The following is a 22,671-nucleotide window of genomic DNA, read 5'->3' on the forward strand; positions in this document are numbered from 1 at the left end:
CTGCCCTTAAACCTAAAGTGAAACTGGGGGGCGGGGGGTGGGGGGGGTCTATTCTGCCACCCTAGACGCGGCTATAACTGAGGCACGGGTGGTGAGGGTAGTTTAGGGGACGCCGCCCTCTCTATTCTGCTGCCCTAGACGTAGATATAACTGAGGCGTGGGTGGCGAGGGCAGTTTAGGGGACGCCTCCCTCTCTATTCTGCCTCGCTAGACGCGGATATAACTGAGCCGCGGGTGGCAAGGGTAGTTTCGGGGACGCTGCTCTCTTTATTCTGCCACCCTAGACGCAGATATAATTGTGGGCGCGGGTGGCGAGGATAGTTTTGGGGACGCCGTTCTCTCTATTCTGCCACCCTAGACGCGGATGAGGGTGCGGGTGGCGAGGGTAGTTTTGGAGACGCCGCCCTCTCTATTCTGCCGCACTAGGCAGCCGCCTAGGTCGCCTCTATAGAAGTGCTGCCCCTGCCCCCATGCAGGAAATACTGACGTCTGTCTCCCCGCGCTGTACCAAACTGTGAACACAAACACTGACAGGCTTCTGAAGGACAATGTATATAAAGTGCAGACGTCTGCTAAGGTTAACAGCACACTTTATTGACTAAAACTTCGAAAGACACAACATTGTGCTACACTGTTAGGATTTCAACGGGTTGCATTCTGTGGAGGCTTTGGTAAATGCATTTAGCGGCATGTTTCATTCCCGGGGGATCTAAAGAGAGAAAAAAAAAAAATTCCACAAAATTTTAACGTACGACGCTAAAACCATGCAGAAAGCAATGGGAGACGCAGATTTCCCTGGCTTGCCATGTGCGGCACACACTCTCTCCAGCTTGCTGTGCTTGAGGGGATATTATCCCAGCAAAGTATTTTTGGATATCACAGCCCCTGGAAGATGCGTCACTGGGCACTATAAGCATTCTCCGTTTGGCTCCCGGTGATGGCGGTCACACTTTTTTTCCTCTCCTTCCCATATCTCTCCTGGCTGGATCCTCTTGTCTCGTCTTATTCCATCTCTGAGGCTCTCCGCGCCCTGATATCTAATTGAATAGGGAATTATGGAGTTGATCAACTGGTTTCTGAATGCAATTGACATCATCTTCTCAATGAGAAGTTTGGGATTGGAAGAGCCCACTTGTACTGCCGGGGCGTTTGCAACTGGATACATGATGGGCGGGTAGGAGAAGTGGCGCGTTGTGTACCTCGCTGCTCTGTCCCTGGAGGATATTGAAGATATCTACCTATTCTGAACTTTGATAACAGGGTCTCTGCTGATAGGCCTAGGCGGAGCCCTGGGGTATCGACGATTGATAAAAGCGGTCAGTGCTACTCAAAACCCCACCAAGCTGGCCACCTTGATTAAAATGGTGGTGAGCTAAGTCGCTACAAACCAGTCTGTAGTCATAGACCGCAAATTGGAAAACATCCAGGTGAAACTAGCAGCTTTGCAACAAGATTTGGCCAGACCTGGAGACCAGTGACGGACATTAAATATCTGTGAACTTGGCAGACATTGACCCAAGTTTGAAAAACTTTTCATCTCTGTTGGCTTCCCTGTGTTTTTCCTGCCAGACGGCTTCGACTGGAGACAAACAACTTCTCCCGGATATCAAGATGAAGAGACGCTCTGAAATTCCTGTTCCCTGTCAAGGACACCAGTTGGACTCTACAGGCTTACACACACACAGCAACAGATAGACAATCACTACCTAGTGCCGCATCGCTCGCCTTTGTGTGCCTTCACCAACTGGTGGGGGTAGGGGTCTGTAACCAGCGCTCTTTAGCTACGCGACGAGATGGCTGACCGCCCTCATTAGACTATCAACATCCCCTGTTGCAATGTTATGTCTGCGTGTTTGTTTGTTCGTTTGCTGGTGCTTTTTTCCATCCCTGATCTCACACTGCCCTAATTCAAGGGTATAATGTGAGGAATTTATTTTTTACCTTTCTCCCCTTATGTATCTTATTTCCATTTTCTAAACGCTACCTCTCGTCCACCTGTCTTCCCTGAAAATTGATGTTTGTGTATGGTGGGGTCCGATTTCACTACATGACAGTGCATGTGACGGATAACGGCTTCATTCATTATACCCGGCTTGAAAATGCTCAAAAGCAACTCGGCCAGCCGATTAAAAAACTCTGCTAGGATGTGTCCACCCGATGGGTCAGTACATTGTACATGTTCCAAAGTCTGTTAGAACAGAAACTGGCGCTTGCAGCTTATGCTGCAGAACACAAATTGCCATGCACGTTCACAATTCACCAGTGGAAATTAATCGAAAACATGGTTTCCATTCTCGCCCCGTTTGAAGAGCTCACACAACACATCAGCTCATCAACTGCGGATGTGATTCCGTGTATAAAAGCTCTCACTCGACTCTTGGACAAGACAGTGGAGTCTGACCAAGGTAGAAGCTGTCAGAAGACAAATTACTGACATTGATACACAGAAGCTACATGCAATTACGACAATGCAAGATCCAAAGTTAGTAGGGCTGTAACGATTCACCAAACCCACGATTCGGTTCGTATCATGATTTTTGTTTTACAATTCGGTTCGTATCACGATTTTTTTTTCCGTGTGGGGTGGGAAAAAAAAAGATTTTTAAAACTATGTTTTATTAAATAACATTTGAAAAAATCTTAATAAACGGAACATCAAAGAACAATATTAACTATGCAAATTATTAGCAATATGAATAGCCATATATAAAATAAATAAATAGGCAAAGCTATATCACTTCTGTTTTCTTTGTAACAAAATTTTGTTGAAAAACCAAACAAAACTAAAACTATTGTGTAGATGGTTCAAGCATGTTGAAAATTCTTTTTCAATCAAGTTCTCTAACATAGAAAAAGTAAATTAAATAGCTACTAGGGATGCTCATTTCGGTTAATTTTGCTAACCGACAACCGCCGCTCATTAATTGGTTATTAAGGATTAACTATAGATTACTATTATTTTTATATTAAACAAATTGACGTGTCTATTTTGTGTTTGACACATTAAATATTGCATTTTAAAATACTGATTTATTTTTAAATGCTAGCATATTAATAGAACAGAAGAAGCATCTTCACGCACCTGCAGTGTTTAGCACAGAAGAGCAAAATAATCTAAATAAAATGAATAAATTAAATAGGACTGCCCTAAATTATTTTCACTTAAATAATTAATTTATATTACAAAACGAAAACACTGACTGATTCTTTTTAATAACCGGCATATAGGCTGTATTTTCCAATCATATGTTTTTTCTTCCGTCAAATAAAAATCGCTGACTTCCTCAAATTGCTCGCTCCACGGAAAATATGCATTTATTTAATGCCCCGCTGTTATTATTATAATCACAAAACCTTTTACATTTTTAATAGAAATCCTTATTTTAAAGATTATGTCTTGCGGTTTCCTCTCTCCCTTGCGGTTCAAGTGCGCGCGCTGCGTGATGAAAAGACAACAACGCGCGCATATATTGACTTTTTGTAAACAGTTGTGTTGTTTAAATATGATATTGCATTAATGTGCATACATGCTTTATAAGCTGTAAATTAAAAAGTAAAGCCTACATGTTGCGTTTATTACGCAGATCCAGGTCAACATAAGCGCTGCAGCATCAACACGTCTGTATCAAACAGCAATATTCTTCTACCATTTTGCTTCTTTGGCAAATGTGTCTGTAGGCACGGGTTATACGTTATCGTCCCGCAAATTAAATATGTCTTGCAGTTGAACAAGGGGCCAAAAACAAGGTGCATCTCACTGCCTTTATGTTGACAAGGAAAAAAGACGAGAAGAAGCGCGGTCCTCTTATGAAACGACTGAATCAGCTGGGTATCGATTGTGCAAAAGTGTTGCTGTCTGTGTTGTTACAATTGTAATATTTAATACTATTGTGATATTCAAGATATGTATATTCATACAGCTCTGGATAACTTAAAACAGCGATTAGACCATCAGAGCGGCATTAATGCGTCCTGAAGTAAAGCGAAACGGCTATAAACTCCAGCAAGATAGAGTGATTATATGCAGAACCATATACCTTTATCTCTAAATAAAGTATAACTATAGAAACTGTGTTCATCTTAACTGAAAGCTTCGTCGGGTTTCCTGGTCTCACACATCGCGCACCTGTCAGTCAGCAGGTAATGTTAACTCCCAAAGGGTTAAACAGAAAGCGCACAGGACGGTTACAGAAAAGTTTGCACTGTTATAATTCACTTAACTTTTGGCTACTTTTTCACACTGAGGTAACTGAGGCTTTAATGCCTGTGCTGCAAACCACAAATCAAGTAAACATTAAACAAATAAACAACTTATTTCTCTCAAGAAAACCAAACTCGTTTGATTCAAGGGAGTTGAAAATTCTTCTGAAACACCATCATGTCAACATTGCAGTGAAAAAACGTGACAACTTTCCTTACTCTGCAAAGGAGTCGGGGCATCTGGTGAACGCCCATCCCTCTCTGCGCAGCCACATTAACAGTGTGAGCAAATCATCGTATATGCGTTGAAAATCCGGCCGCTTTGACAGCATTGACAATGTTTCTGGCGTTGTCGGTTGTCAAGCGGGGTTACGTTGGTTTTGTTTTTTTATATTCCTGACACATTCAGACAGTCCCTTACTAAGAGCTCCGTGCGAGCTCTCCCGGCTAAAGGCATATTGCGAGGGCTTAAACAGAGCAGTGCTCGTAATGTCGAGCGAAAAAAAAAACGTTTCTTCACGTTCTTCTTCAACTAGCTCAACTTTTGCAGGCACGCGTGACGTTATTGGAAGTCACGGGGTGTGTCGCGGTTCTCCCTTATCAGACCGCGACACAGGATCGTAGATCTGAGTGTCGCGATTTCGTATCGTGAATCGTTACAGCCCTAAAGGTTAGAGAAACTTTTCATCACTCTTTCCCTGTCATTTGGCTAACCATCTCTTTGTTTTAAGTAGATAATTAGGCTTTTCTAATGTCTTTGTGGGGAATCAACCTACGTTAAAAGATCAATCAGAAATTTATTAGCTCATTTCAAGGAATGGGAGCTCGATGATTCGAATAACTTGATTCGACTCAATTGAGTCAGACTGAATCTGATTAAAGATTCACACTTTACTAACCATTTGTCCAGCAAATAGAAGACATCGTATTTCACCAATCTTGTTTATTTTATTTCCGTGGTCAACGATATTAACATAACACAGTATTGGGTCAACTTTTAGCAAGGTAACAAAATCTACAGCTCGAGGCAATGACTTAGAAGCTCATAAACAAAATGAAACAAAGAATTATTGAGCTACACTACGATACATGAAACTAACTATGTCATAAAAATAACATCAAACACACAGACACATTCACACTGAGGCAGTTCAGAGGATTCCAAATGAGTAGACAACCATCCCAAATTACTTCTAGTACTTATTACTAGATCTTAGAATCCCACCTGACAAAAAAAAACAAAGGCAGATATTTGGCCAAGTCATTCAATCTGCACCTGCAGATCAGCAAGAGACATCATTTGTTTGTGCTACTTGTGCTTTTGCTGGAAGTCTTGAGTTTCCCTCGCTGGGCTGGCGTCTGGGAAACAGCGCTCCTGATTGGTTGGTGACTCGCTTCAGTGACGTCTATGGAATTCACTTGCTTATGAGTGGAGGTTGTCCTGGGTTACCGGGTGTAATACTGAGAGTCAGTTTTCAGTCAACTTTAAGAGGTTGCATGGAAACTTTTTGGTAACCCAATCGTGTGGCGGCGCGGTGTTTGAGCAGGGCAAAAGGGGGCAGAGAGCACAGCTAGTGCGAGCAAGCTAATGCAAAAAGCAATGTTTTACTGTTGCAGTACGTTTTTAAGTGATCTGGTCTTCCAATGAGCAGTTGCCATGGAGGGTCGAGCCACGCCAAAGTCCCTTTAAGGCAGGGGTCACCAATCTCATTGCTGGAGGGCCAGTGTCCCTGCAGGGCTTAGCTCCACAACACACCTGCCTGGGTGTTTCAAGAAAACCTAGTAACACCTTGATTAGCTTGTTCAGATGTGTTTGATTAGGATTGGAGCTAAAATCTGCAGGACATCGGCGCCTTCAGGAACAAGTTTGGTGACCACTGCTTTAAGGCAAGTCATTTCACGTTTTAAAGATGGCGGCCATCTTTGAAACACTTCTCAGGCAGTATGCTCGAGCATTCTGTTTGAATGGGGAAACATCAAGTTCTCCAAAATTGCTTGCCAAGCTTATGATTGAATTTCATATTAGAAATCACCAATCAAATTAAACAACATCTGTCTCGTTAGTTTCATTTCTAAACGTCCAAATCACACAAAATCTGCAGAAACTCACGTCTGGTCCAAGCCCCTCTCCCAGAGTATTGTCAGTCTATAGCAGAGGTCACCAAACTTGTTCCTGGAGGGCCGGTGTCCAGCGGATTTTAGCTCCAACCCTAATCAAACACACTTGAACAAGCTAATCAAGGTCTTTTTAGGTATACTTGAAATATCCAGGCAGGTGTGATGAGGCAAGTTGGAGCTAAACCCTGTAGGGACACCGGCCCTCCAGGACCGAGATTGGTGACCCCTGGTCTATAGCAATTGATGAGTGTCAGAATGTTGTGGGACTACTATACAAGAGTTATCATCATGGATTATAGTTAGTCAAATTTAGCGGTTTTTAGTTTAGCGGGGAGGGGGGTTAAGCATGAAGGTAAAACATGAACGGCGTGTTGGGACACTCCAACCCCTTCACAGGCTAAGGATTGGAATTGGGCATTAGTTTCATTTCTACAAATGGTGCAAACTCTGCTAGATTATAGATAAAAGATTCCCATTCCCCGGCAGATCTGGATCTTGGTAATCAGCCCCAACAATGCTGATCAGAGCATCACTAGTAGTTTTCACATACTTTAATTCATGCCATTCAGGCAGCTTCTTTCCCATGTGGACTTCCATGTGTTCCTTAAGATGCAACAACTCTGTGAAACTCTGGACACAGATCTCATGCCTATGGTTTCTCTCCAGTGTGAATCCTCTGGTGTATTTTTAGATACCCTAACTGAGCGAATCTCTTGTCGCAGTGTGCACACTTGTAGGGTTTCTCTCCTGTGTGAATCCTCTGGTGTATTTTTTGATATCCTAACTGAGCGAATCTCTTGTCGCAGTATGCACACTTGTAGGGTTTCTCTCCAGTGTGAGTCCTCTGGTGTATTTTCAGAGGTCCTAAATGAATGAATGCCTTGTTGCAGAGTAAACACTTGTAAGGTTTCTCTCCAGTGTGAATTCTCTGATGCATGATAAATTGCCCTAACTGAGTGAAACTCTTGTTGCAGAGTAAACACTTGTAAGGTTTCTCTCCAGTGTGAATCCTCTGGTGTACTTTTAGATATCCAAAACGATTGAATGCCTGGTTGCAGTGTGAACACTTGTAAGGTTTCTCTCCAGTGTGTATCCTCTCATGTACTTTTAGATATCCCGAATGACTGAATCTCTTGTTGCAGTGTGAACACCAGTAAGGTTTCTCTCCAGTGTGAATCCTCTCATGGTTAGTTAGTTGTCCTGAAACGGTAAACCTCTTGCTACAGTATGAACACTTGTAGGGTTTCTCTCCAGTGTGAATCCTCTCATGTATTTTTAGATGTCCTGAATGATTAAATCTCTTGTCGCAGTGTGAACACTTGTAAGGTCTCTCTCCAGTGTGAATCCTCTCATGTACTTTCAAGTCTTCAGCCGTACGAAAGGCCTTGTCACACTCAAAGCACATATACTCTCTCACACCAGTGTGAATCGTCTGATGTTTTCCTAAGTTTCCTTGATATGAGAAACTCTTTCCACACACAGAGCATGAATAAGGCTTCTCCTTTGTGTGAACTCTAAGATGAACCTTCAGCTCTGAACCCCTCAAAAATGTTTTGCTGCAGTGATCACATCTGTGTGTTTTCTCTCCAGTGTGAATCATCTTGTGGTTATTAAGGTTTGATGAGCATCTGAAACTCTTCCCACACTGAGAGCATGTGAATGGTTTCTCTCCGGTGTGGATCCTCATGTGATTCTTGAGACTGGCTTTTTTTGCCCGATGTACCCCACACAGAGGGCATGTGAATGGTTTTTCTCCGGTGTGAGTCCTCATGTGATTCTCGAGACTGGCTTTGTATGCCATACTTTTCCCACACTGAGGGCATGTGAATGGTTTCTCTCCGGTGTGGATCCTCATGTGAGTCTTGAGACTGTCTTTGTTTGACAGACTCTTTCCACACTGAGTGCAAGTGACACATTTTTTGTCTTTTCTCTTCAGCAAGTGAGTTTCTCTCATTTCGACATGATGCTGTGTCTTCTCCATCAAGCCTGAAATAAAAATAGGATAACTGCCTTTTAAATAAAAGGACAAACAAGTGAAGGTACACAAAAACTACATGAAATCATGAGCACTTTGGTGACCTTTTTAAAAACCTTGTTCCTGGAGCAATGCACTCTTGCTCTGAGACAGGAGTAAGACCAAACTCTGTCTTGGAGAGCTGGTACCCTGCTGACTTTAGCTCCAACTTGCTTTAACACACCTGTCAGGAAGTTTCTAGTATACCTAGTAAGAGCTTGATCAGCTGGTTCAGGTGTGTTTTAATTAGGGTTGGAGCTAAAATCTCCAGGACACCGGCCCTCCAGGACAGAGTTTGGACACCCCTGCCTTAGACATAGCTTGTTACCTGGCCATTAGGGGTGCTGACTGTGTTTGTTGGTCTACTTAAGAAGTTCAAGCATAGGAAGAAGTCAGTGTGGACTGTGGGGAAGGGCTGCGTCCGAAACCGCCAACTACTCAGTAGGTACTGCATTTGAATTTAAACGTACTACTCGGCCGTTAGAAAAGTAAGTTCTATACAGTATGAATGTGAAAAGTATGAATGGAATTCGGACGTACTACATCCGCCATTTTGTCATGGTCACGCGACCTACCTACGTCAGTTGCGTCGTTTTAAGGCTGATTTATACTTCTGCGTCAAACGCCGGCGTCGCTGACGTGCACCTCTCAAAAAAATGTAACTACACGTCGCAACAACGCGTAGCGCAAGCTCTGTGATTGGTCGGCTTGGTAGCGCTGACGAGTCTGGGCGGGACCGAGAGCCGCGTGAATGGTGCGAGCCTGATGGAGCCATTGTTTACAAGTGTGAAGTCCCCTGAAGGAGCTCCGGACGGAAAGTTTTGTTTTGTGTTTACCTCATAGTTAAAGTTGTTGTACGTCCGCCGGTTCCTGCTACAAAATGAGCGAGTTTGAGCCACTTGTACATCCCGGAAAAGCAACACGGCAGCGAAGAAACTCGACACAGAGACACATTTACACCTCACTGCCAACTAGCGTTTCGGAAGTGTTAATGCAGACCAACAGAGACAGCGCGCAGAAGTATAAATGCACAGCTACGCGCGTTGCATGCGCTGTGGGTTAAACGCAAAAGTATAAACCAGGCTTTACTCCCATTCATGAATTCTCTCGCGGGATATCATGGGATAGTGCAGCATGCATGGGATGCGCACTCCAGAATTTTGCTGGCAGTAGTAAGTTATCCGGGTACTTCTCGCATGCTGATTTTCGAATTCTATGAATTCGGACATACTACTCAGCTCGCATACTGATTTTAGCGTACTATATAGTAAGGAAGTATGCGGTTTCGGACGCAGCCGAGGTGTTTTGGTGGTTGGCTGGGAACACCAGACCTATTCGGTGTCCCAATTCGCATACATATACTTCGTTCCCAAAGGTATGTACTTTTTTGTGAAAAGTGCATACTTTAGAGTGTGTATCAGAAGAGTGTGCAAACCTTGGGACATACTACTTCATCAACGGACCATTATGATGCTTCGTTACGTCTTGTCAATTGTCTCGACACATCATCCACATTTCTTTTATATTTAGAGGTCTTATTAAGTGCTTTAAAATATGCATCTCTATTCGATGTTTAGCGTAATCTCAACCAAAACACGAAGGAAAGGTGGGAAATAGTGTAGCTCCTCCCCTTTGAAAAACAGCCAATAGTGTTTTATCATTGCTCTGCCAGTGGGAGTGGTTGAGCTCAAGTGCATCAAATGTGAAGCATCTTGAAGGGGGCGGGGCATGTCAAGACACTAGAGCAGGGGTGTCCAAACTGGAGGGCCGGTGTCTTGCAGATTTTAGCTCCAACTTGCCTCAAAACACCTGCAAGGATGTTTCTAGAAAGCCTAGTTAGAGCTTGATTAGCTAGCCCAGGGGCTTCATGTATCAACGCTGCGTACGCACAAAAACTTTGCGTACGCCAGGTTTCACGCTCAGAATCGCTCACGTTTGGATTTACTAACAATGAACTGAACGTGGGAATGTGCGCAGCTTCACGGCAGCTTTATGGCTGGCGTGCGCACATTTTTTGTGCGTGTCTGTTTTATTTCCATTGGCGACTCCTAGAGGCAGTTGTGTTAAATTCCTCTCTACAAAGTGTCTGAGCCTTGCAATGGCAGCTGTATGAGACGGGCTCATCTAGCAGGTATATAAGGTTTCCATACCATACAGTTGACCAGCCAAACATTAAAGCACAATTTGCAGCGGTCGCCTGTTTTCCCAATGTAATCTGAGCGATCTACAGCACACACATTGCTATAAAGACACTATCTGAAGATGAATTTGCATGCGTGAATCAAAAACATTTCCATTCAATAAATGTGCAAATAAAATATGATGCACAAACTTATTAATGATTCCTACTTGTCTTTCTCATGATAAATAGTGGGCAAAATCTGATATGTAGTGGTGAAAAAAACGAAGAAAGTTCATCAGACGCTGGATTCGAGCCGAGTTTATGCTCAAACGTGTCAATACATGATCACATGCGTCTTACGAACTGCGCCACTGAGACTGCTAAGGGTACTGCAACATTTTACACTTATAAAATCACACTATTTCTTTTTTAAGTCACTCAGTGCGATGTTCAAAACTAACTGTGTTAACCGCATCAGCTAAACTCTCCCACTCTATTTTTTTCCTTTGTTGTTAATTCCGGAAAACAAACTTGCAAATAACACCGCTGTTCTCCGGTCTACCTCCGAAAGCAGCACCTACAATTCACATTCTGTTCAAAGTTTCTCTTTTTGCTTGATTTTGCCTTTGCTTTTTCGTTGGGTTTTTCCATTAGCATAGTCATTAGCATATTCATACGGGGGAGGAGGCAGGGAGGGGTTTTGTGTTCGTGCATGTTGCGCTCAGTTTCACGTTCATTCGGATGTTCAAAAGAATATGCGTGAGATTCGGCGTACGCAGTGTTTCATACATCTGAATTTTTTTCTGCGTACACACATTTACAGCTTTGTGCGTACGCAATGTTTTAGTAAGATTTCCACGCAAGTCTTCGTACATGAGGCCCCAGGTGTTTCTGATTGAGGTGGAAACTGAACTTTGCAGGACACCAGCCTTCCGAGTTTGGACACCCCTGCACTAGAGAAAGGGTTCATACACATTTTTACTACTAAAATTTTATGACTTTTCCAGGACTTTCAAGTGAACTTTCATGACCAGGGTTCTCATGTACAAAGACTTGCTTTGAATTCATACTAAAACATTGCGTACGGACAAAGCTGTAAATGTGCGTACGCAGTAAAAAAAATCAGATGTATAAAACACTGCATATGCGTAATCCGACGCATATCCTCTTTGTACATCCGAATTAATGTGAAACTGACACACATGAACAAGTGCAAAACCCCCTCCCTGCCTCCTCCCCCTAATGAATATGCTAATGACTCCACTTTGGCAAAACTAAACAACAAAGCAATGGCAAATGCAAGCAAGCAGAGAAACTTTTAAAAGAATGTGAATTGGATGTACTCCTATCGGAGGTAGACCGGAGAAAAACTGTGTTATTTGCAAAATTCTCCTCCGGAATTAAAAACTAAAGAAAACAATAGAGTGGGAGATTTTAGCTGACGCGGTTAACGCATTGGGGTCTGAACATCGCACTGCGAGTGAATTAAAAAAGAAACGGTCCGATGTAAAGGTGTAGGTTAAGTGAAGAACAGCGGCGCACCGTCAAAGTGGGGACCGAACAGATGGGGGAACAGGGGATGCTGAACTAACACCCTTTGAGGAGAGAGTAACACTTTACTGTCTGGAGTAGTATCCGTGTCTGTGGGAGATGCCCAATCGCCTGCTCTACAACTGACCGACTACCTGCCACCTTGGAGCCTCATCCCAACCATGCTGTTTATAAGTATCACATATTATTTGCACATTTATTAAATGGAAATGTTTCACATATGCAAATTCGTCTTCAGATGGCGCCTTTATAGCAATGTGCGTGCAGTCAATCGCTCCGATTACAGTAGGAAAACCGGCCAACGCTGCAAATTGCGCTTTCATGTTTGGCTGGTCAACTGCATGGCATGGAAACCTTATATACCTGCTAGACATGTGGATGATCTCACCCCGTACAGCTGCGATTGCATCAAAGATACTTTGTAGTGTGCAGTTTAACATATTTGCCTCTAGGATCGCCAATGGAAAAAAAACAAACACTCACAAGAAATACACGAACTCCAGGCATGAAGTTGGCGTGGGCTAACGCACTCTCATGTTAATTTCATCGTTAGTAAATCCAAACATCCAATGGTTCTTGTGTACGCAGCGTTGATACTGGAGGCCCCTGATGTTTTATTTTATGTCTATGTATACATGGTAAACAATAAGAAAAACAATGCGCATTCAAATTGATGACATCATATTATAAAACATCAATTTAATTTATTATTATTTTTATATCTATGTAAAATGTATTTAGATAATGCTTACTCAGCACTAATAATGTGACAGTATGTTTTTGGCCAAGGACAGAATAGAAGTAAAGACAAGTAACCTATATTCAAATATACAAAATATTTGTTAAACCAATTTTCATTACTTTTCCAAAACCTTGTTCGAATTTCAGATTTTACAAATCTTTTCCAGGCATGGAAAAAGCCATGTTAAAATTTCCTGATTTTTCCATGACCGCATGAACCCTGTAGAGAGCATTTGATTGGTTATGATTTGATTAGAATCTGAAGTATGAGGTGATGTGCAGTGGTGGAAATAACTAATTATAACTATTCACGTTACTGTAATTAAGAAAATTTTTGCGGTATTTGCACTTTCGTGAGTAGAATTTTGAAGTCAGTAATTTTACTTGTACTTGAGTACAAATGAACAGAGAAATTCACTTTGTTACTTTTAAAATCATAATTCAATAAAAATAAATCTCATCTTAACGGACCAATGAAAAGCCTGGTACGTCATTTGAACCGAAAAACAAGTTCAGGCTCCGGCAGATTTACGTGAACTGACCAGCATCATACAGTCACAAAGAAGTTATCGATTGACATAAGGAGATTCAAGACAGCAGAAATGATGACGAAATAGCAAAGGATGAAGGGCCATGACCACACCCGGAGGAGCTGTTCACCTACATAGGGAAGAAATGGGACAGCTGTGCTGATGCAGTGTGAATAGCTATTTTATCATCTAAAAATGCTGATTAAATGTATGCCCAAAAGTAATATACTGCATAAAAGACGTGCAAATAAAGCAGCGTTTCTGTCCAACAAGTGAAAGAAAACAAAAATCAACACTTCCTGAGTAACTGACAAATATCAAAAGTAAAAACTAAATTTGCTGCAGTAGGAGAAGCTGCATGAATCTTTTCTTTATTTAATAAATGACTTGCACCTCAGAGGGCAATCCTAACATGCAGTGAACGCACTGTGGCATTTTGTCAATTCATTATTAATATAATAACACTATTACTGAAATGGTTAAGGCGTTTTAGAATGACCAAAGCAACACTTTGGATATTTTACAATGTGCTCAGCCTGCTGGTTTATCCATTCACACGCATTTTCAAAATGTATGCACATTATGCCGTTTCCATCAACCGTTTTATTTTTTTTAAATGTGCATATTCAAAAAGAGCATAAATAAGTGGAAGAAATCTGCCCTCAGCTGTGCCATCAGGCTTACAAGACTTCAGTCTCTAATCTAAAAACAAAATTATGGTAAGACGACATATAACTTCATTTATTACATAATTTAAATTGATTATTAAACAGTAAACTATGATATATTGACAAAGCAAAAACGAATAAGAATAAATATAAGTGTGTGTTTTTGTGGGCAAGCACACTTATGGGCTTGTGGGCGACGGAGTGGGTAGCACGTTCGCCTCACAGCAAGAAGGTCGCTGGTTCGATCCTCGGCTCAGTTGGCGTTTCTGTGTGGAGTTTGCATGTTCTCCCTGCCTTCGTGTGGGTTTCCTCCGGGTGCCAAAGACATGCGGTACAGGTGAATTGGGTAGGCTAAATTGTCCGTAGTGTATGAGTGTGTGTGTGTGTGTGTGTATGTGTGGATGTTTCCCAGAGATGGGTTGCGGCTGGAAGGGCATCCGCTGCGTAAAAACTTGCTGGATAAGTTGGCGGTTCATTCCACTGTGTTGACCCCAGATTAACAAAGGGACTAAGCCGACAAGAAAATGAACGAATGAATGAATGTTTGTGTGTTTTAAAGCCTGTATGTACTTGCATGGTGGGTGATGGGGAAAAGAAATCTATTGGCTTTAGTTTTGCTGGAGTTTTCCTCACACTAAAAAATTACAACTCAGATGGCTATTGTTTAAAACAAGGTTTAAATTGAGTAAACGCTATGTATGTAATGGAGACATTAAGACCTAAAATTAATGAGACAAAATACTGATCCCCCACACAGAGACTGCAGTCTCAGCACCTGAGCCGGGGGAACCCATCAGACAGATCAGATCCAGCTGCTGCGCAGCCTCCTCGCATGCAATGAACCATTTAAGGTGTTTTACACTATTTATCTGACAGACTGGCACACATAAGCAGACATCTCCATTCTCACTACGAGTTTCTGAGATTTCTCACCCTCCCAACCGGGTTTGTTCCTCCGAGTTAATGTAGAAACATCTGTTCTGTTGCGAATACTTTGTAAACGCCTGTCCAGTTTATTCAAATCACTTGAGTAAATGAATTAAATTGTAAATGACCGGCGCGACATGGAAAACGGTTTAATACAGGCGTCTCTGAAACTGAATATTTCCATTTTAATTTTATTTAGGCTAGGTTATTATGTTCTTTCGGGCGAAGCAGTGGCGCAGTAGGTAGTGCTGTCGCCTCACAGCAAGAAGGCCACTGGTTCAAACCTCGGCTCAGTTGGCGTTTCTGTGTGGAGTTTGCATGTTCTCCCTGCCTTCGCGTGGGTTTCCTCCGGGTGCTCCGGTTTCCCCCACAGTCCAAAGACATGTGGTACAGGTGAATTGGGTAGGCTAAGTTGTCCGTAGTGTATGAGTGTGTGTGTGTGTGTGTGGATGTTTCCCAGAGATGGGATGCGGCTGGAAGTTCATCCGCTGCGTAAAACTTGCTGGATAAGTTGGCGGTTCATTCCGCTGTGGCGACCCCGGATTAATAAAGGGACTAAGCCGACAAGAAAATGAATGAATGAATATTATGTTATTTCACAATTCAGTTTGTGATTTGGCATTGTTGAAGTATAGTGGATAAGTTTTGAAGCACTTCACCTCAAATGTTATTCGTTCTTCTATTTTATCTAGAAGATACCCGACCAACAAAAATATCTAAACAAAGAAACAAACAATATACAAAATTCGTTTTAAAAATGTATTTTTTTCCCAAGAAAAATATACAAATTATAATATTACTATTAATTTTTTACTCTTATAATAATAATAATAATAATAATAATAATAATAATAATAATAATTCCTTACATTTATATAGCGCTTTTCTGGGCACTCAAAGCGCTTTACACAGTGAGGGGAATCTCCTCATCTACCACCAGTGTGCAGCATCCACCTGGATGACGGGACGGCAGCCATTTTGCGCCAGACCGCACAACACACACCAGCTGATTGGTGGAAAGGAGACAGAGATGAAGCCAATTGAATATGGGGATGGTTAGGAGGCCATGATGGACAAAGGCCAGTGGGCAGATTTGGCCAGGATGCCGGGGTTAAACCCCTACTCTTTTCGAAGGACATCCTGGGATTTTAACGACCACAGAGAGTCGGGACCTCGGTTTAACGTCTCATCCGAAAGACGGCGCTCACTGAGCAGTATAGCATCCCCGTCACTATACTGGGGCATTAGGACCCACACAGACCGCAGGTTGGGCACCCCCTGCTGGCCTCACTAACACCACTTTCACATTATACTACTAATAGTACTACTCTCTACAGTCCACTACTCAACTGTGAGGGTGGATGATTTTCGTTCAGTGGAAATTAATGATTTAAAGAAATGCTTCACTAATTGTATTGTATCACAATCTTCTGTTATAGTTGCACATGTTTTAATATGTCATCATTTTAAAGATTAAGTCCTGAGCGCCTGATTTTTCCTTGGTGCTGACGTGCTTTAGTTACATTTAGATTTCAATGGAATATTACAATTAAAAAGGAAACGAATTATGTCATAACGAATGCCCTTGAATAATGTAGCCTTCGACAGTAAGCATCAGTGTTTCTTGACATGATTGGGGAATGGGGGCGGGGCGGTGCTGGAATTGTGCGTGCCTTTGAATAAAATCCTGCAGACACCCCTGCTTAGGCCTACAGTTATGTTAGTCCTTTTCGTTTTCAAGTTAGGAAAAAATACGTACTTTTAGAAACACTTTGCTTTCAGAACATCCTGTTATGTTTGGGTGTGTCTTTCTTTTTTGTTATGCTTTAAACAACATATACATCAGTGGTCACCAAACTTGTTCCTGGAGGGCCAGTGTCCTGCAGATTTTAGCTCCAACCCTAATCAAACACACCTGAACAAGCTAATCAAGGTCTTACTAGGGCTGTTTCTCAATATGCGTTCTTCAGCGGTCTTGCGTCCTCGAGTTCTCGTGCAACGTCATCATCAGCTGCCTAAGTTCAGTTCCAATACTCAAGACCGCAAGAACTGAGGACGCGTGAAACTTCCCGGATGTGTTCTTGATATCGAGGACGCACTGATGCAGACTTGAGCACTGAACTCGCTCTGGAAGTCCCAGAAGTCATTGCGACTGGAGATGGGAAGCGCTGCATTTTATTTAGATTTATTAATAAAGTTCAGAGATATCACTTATTTACCTCAGGAAATTCCCTAAATGAAACGGTGAAAGTAAATTACCATGAACATCTTAATAGAGGAATAAACACATTAAGGGTGTTTGTTTGCTGAAATTCGTATTAAAATAAGTTTTATTTATATTGTGCAGGGTATATTTATAATGTTTTTATGTAAAGTATATATTTTGAAGAGAAGGGAAAACAATAAATCGTTGTATGAGTGCTGTAATGTTAAAATGATTTCCATTTAAAAGGCGTGAAGGTCACATGACCATCAGGAAGAACGCAGCATCCCATTTCTCAAAGGACGCATTCTCTGCCCTCGCGGACTCCCGAGTTCGTTCTTCCAAGGACACCTGGCAAGACCGGTCTCCACACGAACGCAAGTCCGTTCTCTGTGTTCTTGGAATTGAGAAACAGCCTCTGTATACTTGAAACACTCAGGCAGGTGTGTTAAGGCAAGTTGGAGCTAAACCCTGCAGGGACACCCGCCCTCCAGGATCGAGACTGGAGACCCCTGATATACATGAAGATATAGTAAACAAAACAATGCCAGGGTGATAGAACGTAAATGATAACAACAATACACAAGATAAATAAATAAAACAAACATAAAAACAAGAGTGTAAATAATTAACTAAAATTCTTACAAATACAAATAAGCAGGACCTTTACATTAATCAAAGATATTGAAACTAGAGCACAGCTGGACAGTTTTAATGGCCTTTCCATTAGCACTATGCTGAATAGTGCAATAGTAATTTTTCAGTTCCTAATAAAACACAGTAAAACAAGTTTTTTTGTTGGGAAATTTACACTTATGAATATGAAACTTAATTAGCAAAATAAATAGGTTAATAACAAAAGCTTCATTATTCAAATTATCATAATTAAAACATCCAAAAATTAAATTTTCAAAATGCAAATTAAAGTTAAAGAGTACCTTTTTCTTTATAAAAACAGAAGCATCATACCAGAGCTTTTTAACATCACCACAGTGCCAAAAGGGGTGGGGTACAGTTTCCAAATACAAAGAACAAAAAGAGCAATTTATATCAATATCCTTTTTAAATTTACTGAGAAAATGTTTAACCAGGTAGAATTAATGAATTAGTTTAAAACAGGGGTGCTCAACCCTGCTCCTGGAGACCTATGTTCCTGCTGAGTTCAGCTCCAACCCTGATCAAACACACCTGAACCAATTAATCAGGACCTAGACAGCCCTGGATAATTACAGGCAGGTGTGTGTGATGTGGGTTGCAACTGAAATCTGCAGGACGGTAGATCTCCAGGGCCCGGTTTTCAAAAGGTTTAATCCGGATAAAATTGATCCGAATTTAGTAAGCAACATTGGATTGGATCAATCCGATCTGGATAGGAACTTTTCTGGATCGCTAAATCTGGATTACCAGTGCTCAATCACAATGTAGATGGATAGATAGACCTATGTAAAGAGCAACAAGTAGAATAGCCAGTGTGGGGTCAATATAAATGTATTTTTATTAGAAATTAAAACAATAAAAACCCCACCCCAACCTCTTCCAGCAGTCCGCTTATCTGAGACCTACAACACAAACACTGTAAATTGAGGTATTTATAATAAGTTACAAATATAGATGTACATTAAAAAAAATTGTTAATGTCAAAAACTCCACAATAATTTCAGACGTCCTCATCTGATATGGAGAGAGTAGCTTGTCTGAGCAAAGCCTTTAGGAGGTGAATCTCAAATCTGGCTGTCAGGGTTCTGCCACTTTGGTCTTGTAAAATCTTGTTTTAGTGGCAGAGCTCTGACACTACTCCATGTCTGGTCCTGTTTCTGTCTCTGTGTGCGCGCACGCGCCGTCGTGGGTGTACGCAGAGTGTGTGTGCTGCCACTTGATGTGGCCGCGCACGCTCTGCGTCCCTCAGACGCGCGCGCTCTTGTACTAGTGTTTGTGTTTGTTCTGTCAGCAGCGCGCTGCTTTATTCTCGGCGCCTCTGTCTAGTTGCTTTCAGTTTTGGTTGGCGCTGAGATGAAGCGTGCGCGTTGCTTATGTGTGAGCGCACGGTAAGGTGTTTATCTATCGTGTGCTCGTGTCTTGCGTCTCTTGTCAAAGCACGTGGCTCGGTGTTTACATTGTGGTCACGTGCTTTTGTCGTGTGCTTCAGTGTTGTGTTTGTTGTCATGAACATGCGGTTAATGAGTTCTCTCATTGGCTGCATGTTCTAGTTGTGTTATGTGAGCGCATGGCTTGTATTGTCTCTCTGTGTCATGCGCTCTCCCGTCTATTGTCTTGTCCCACCCTCCTTGTTAACCCATTATTAGTTAATTGTGTTCACCTGTTTGTGTGTTAATTTTCTACAGTTTATATACCCCTCACTTTTGCTGTCCTGTGCCAGTTCGTCATTACATGTTGTTGTTTAAACCCTTGTCTTGTCATGTTTCCAGTTATCATCGTTGCCAGCCTGCCCAGTCCTGTTTGTATGTATTTGTTTTGTTAATGTTTTCCCCCTCGGGATAGTTTATTTTGCATTTTATTTTATTTTTATTATTTAATAAATTCCCATTTTTCCTGCACTTGAGTCCTCGCTCCTTTTTCCCATTTCCCCTCACCAACCCTGACACTGGCCTTTGTTTGCTGCAGTTTGGTCAGAGTCAGTTGTTCCTCTGCCAGATGAAGCTGTGCTTCTGCCCTTTAAGTCTCTTTTTGCAATTGTTGAAGGTGATTTCAAAAATCAGTGATTGCCATTCTTTGCATTTTCTTGGTTATTCTGTAATCATTGCATGCATCACTAATAAATACTCTAAAAACAAAAATATTTTCCATTGTGATGAATAAATATATATATATATATATATATATATATATATATATATATATATATATATATATATATATATATATATATATATCAATGAGTGACAGAATAAAATGTATTGTTTCTGGTCTATTTTGACAGCTGTTTGCTGTAGGCCTATACTGAAAGGCTGAATATATTAAATCCAATAATCACTGTAGCCTGACAGATGAACAAATAAAATTAAAACCTTATGAATAAATAGTATATCTCGTAAGATACTGCATGATCCAAATATAGTTTTATTTAATAACATTTTTAAGTTTTTATTACATTTTGGGCATGAAATCCACGCTAAATCCACCCTTCTGATGGGATCAGTTTAATCCATGTTTTTTGGATCAAAGTGATCCAGATCCTACAAAAAAGGTCTGAAAAACCCAAAGTAAAGGTTTGATCCGGATCAAAACCAAGATTAGATTACTTGATCTAATCCGATTATGTTATCCGTTTTTTCTTTCGAAAAACCCATTTTCAAGATTTGATCCAATCCCTTATCCAAAATCCTAGTGGATTACTTTTGAAAAACCGGGCCCAGGAGCAGGGTTGAGCAGTCCTGGTTTAAAAGATATTTCTTTTCTCGTATTTGTAACCAAAGGTTTGTAAGGCAATGACCAAATACTTTCCCAGTTATGTTTGGGTGTGTCTGCATATGCTGTTAGCGGACATGTTTCGTAGAGGGGGAACTGGAATTCCCGAAGGGAACAGCATCAACTGGCCCTGATATATGTCAAAAATAATCAAATTCAAATATCAAAATATTTTCCTAAATGTTTTAATAATCTTTTTTCTGTTTGTAGATTAATTTAGCTCTAATAACCTGGGTTACACCAGCTCCGACAGCAGAAAGAAACCGAATGATGATTAGTGTAGCGGCAGTAATGGAGCAAATGAAAGATGGAAAATAGTAAATACTAAAAGAAAAGGAGAAAACGAACAGTCCAGCTTACAGAACTAAAATGCCCATCAGTGCTTCACACCCCAGTCCAGCAGGTGACAGTAGAGCACCTTTAATGTTGATTCACCACAAAACATCTACAGAAGAAGAGTCCAGTGGAGGAGCTCCAGACTTATGTTTACTTTATGATTAAAGTTTTTCCAGGTCCCGTGTCTAAATGGGCGAGTTTAAACTACGAGTACAGTAGTTAAGACAAAGAACAGATCTTTAGTAACTTAATATAGTTTAGCTTAATTTGTTTACTTGCTTATAAAGGGGTTATATTTCAGTCATAATAGCGTGAAATTTACATCTTAATCCCTTTATCTTGCTTTTGTGCCATACTCTCTGAAGATATGAACTGATAAATAAGAACAGAAACATAAATAAGGAGAGAAAAATAAATAAGGACAGAATAATACCTGTTTGTGTATGAAATATCAGCTGAAATAAAGTCCAGCGTTCCTGATCGCTTCTGTAGAGGAATTTACAGTTGAGCCCCAATATATACTGAATAAAGGCAAGCAGCTGAAGTGTCCGTCAGATAAACAGTCTGGCAGCAGAAGGTTCAATATAAAAGCTGGAGTGTGTTGTCGTGATTTGTACCGCACTAACTTAAACGCGAGTTGCTGTCCTTATTCTTTTTCTTCTTCTGGTGTTTTATAGCTGTTTGGTAAACCAACGAATAGGTGCATTACCGCCACCTACCGATCTGGAGCGTGGATGTGCATGTTTGAGGGCGAAAGAAAACACTCAAGCTTAAATAAAGAATTAATAATACAATTTAAATAACTAAAAACCTTCTAGAAAAAAAATTATATCCATTATTCCTGTTTCCCAAATATTTAATTTTCATTTCCCTGCTGAAAAAAACAGCTTAAACCAGCCTAGGCTGGTTGGCTGGTTTCAGCTGGTTGACCAGGCTGGTTTTAGAGGGGTTTTGGCCATTTCCAGGCTGGTTTCCAGCCATTTCCAGCCTGGTCTTAGCTGGTCAGGCTGGGAGATGACCAGCTAAAACCGGCTTGACCAGCTTAGCCAGGCTGGGAGCCCAGCCAAAACCAGCTATGTCCAGCTTAAACCAGGCTGGTCAAGCTGGTTTTAGCTGGATTTAGCTGGTCATTTTCCAGCCTGACCAGCTAAGACCAGGCTGGAAATGGCTGGAAACCAGCCTGGAAAGGGCCAAAACCCCTCTAAAACCAGCCTGGTCGACCAGCTAAAACCAGCCAACCAGCCTAGGCTGGTTTAAGCTGGATTTTTCAGCGGGGGTTCTGAATTCTTGATGGTCTAAGGAGCGTTGTGCGTGCCTTTAAGTGCAATGTAAACAAAAGATGTTTTATTAATTATTAATTATAATGTAATTATTATTAAAGCGATTATGTGTAAATGAACACAGATGGCAACAATAATTACTCTAAATAGCTACCTAATATAAAGCTTGAGTTTACATTAGACGTAAACACCATTGTAGTTGCAATTTTCTTTAGGGAGGCTCTCTCAGTGGTCAAGAAGACAAATTCTTACCCAAAGTGTCTTTTAAGGTTTTATTCTTTGCAAAGAAGGTCACGATCATACAGTAACACACACATTTCTGCAGAGTGACACTGGAAACAGAGTGTGCTCTCCCTTTTATCTGGTTTCTCCCCTGTACTGCTTACGAGGTCACTAAAGACATGTGCACTAGAGCAGGGGTGGCTAACTCTGTTCCTGGAGAGCCACCTTCCTGCAGATTTCAGTTGCTACCCATATCAAACACACCTGAACCAATTAATTAGGACCTGAACACCACGTGATAATTACAGGCAGGTGTGTTTGATATGGGTTGCA

The 22,671-nt window shown here is 41.3% G+C and overlaps 1 protein-coding gene across 3 annotated transcripts; it reads right to left on the reverse strand.

Annotated features, from left to right (window-relative positions):
- Positions 1 to 5,128: 5,128 nt before the first annotated feature.
- Positions 5,129 to 21,501, reverse strand: zmp:0000001003. Of its 3 annotated transcripts, XR_012400762.1 has the most exons (3): positions 21,270 to 21,501; positions 6,648 to 8,304; positions 5,129 to 6,373 (listed from the first exon to the last, which is right to left on the reverse strand). XR_012400762.1 is itself a non-coding variant. In XM_009299135.5 (2 exons), the coding sequence occupies exon 2, from the start codon at positions 8,297 to 8,299 to the stop codon at positions 6,968 to 6,970; it is 1,332 nt and encodes a 443-aa protein (XP_009297410.1). In that variant the 5' UTR covers positions 8,300 to 8,304; positions 21,270 to 21,501; the 3' UTR covers positions 5,129 to 6,967. The 3 variants fall into 3 exon arrangements, 2 of the variants coding, with proteins under 2 accessions (XP_009297410.1, XP_073800153.1); XM_009299135.5 differs by having other exon boundaries at positions 5,129 to 8,304; XM_073944052.1 differs by lacking the exon at positions 21,270 to 21,501 and adding an exon at positions 8,661 to 9,977 and having other exon boundaries at positions 5,129 to 8,474.
- Between the last annotated feature and the right edge of the window lie 1,170 nt (positions 21,502 to 22,671).

The sequence above is a fragment of the Danio rerio genome, chromosome 3 (genome assembly GCF_049306965.1).
Source record: "Danio rerio strain Tuebingen ecotype United States chromosome 3, GRCz12tu, whole genome shotgun sequence".
Lineage (NCBI taxonomy): Eukaryota > Metazoa > Chordata > Actinopteri > Cypriniformes > Danionidae > Danio > Danio rerio.

Excerpts from the sequence above, each read along its gene's own strand:
- zmp:0000001003 (XM_009299135.5), bottom strand. The coding sequence starts at position 8,299 with ATGGAGAAGACACAGCATCATGTCGAAATGAGAGAAACTCACTTGCTG.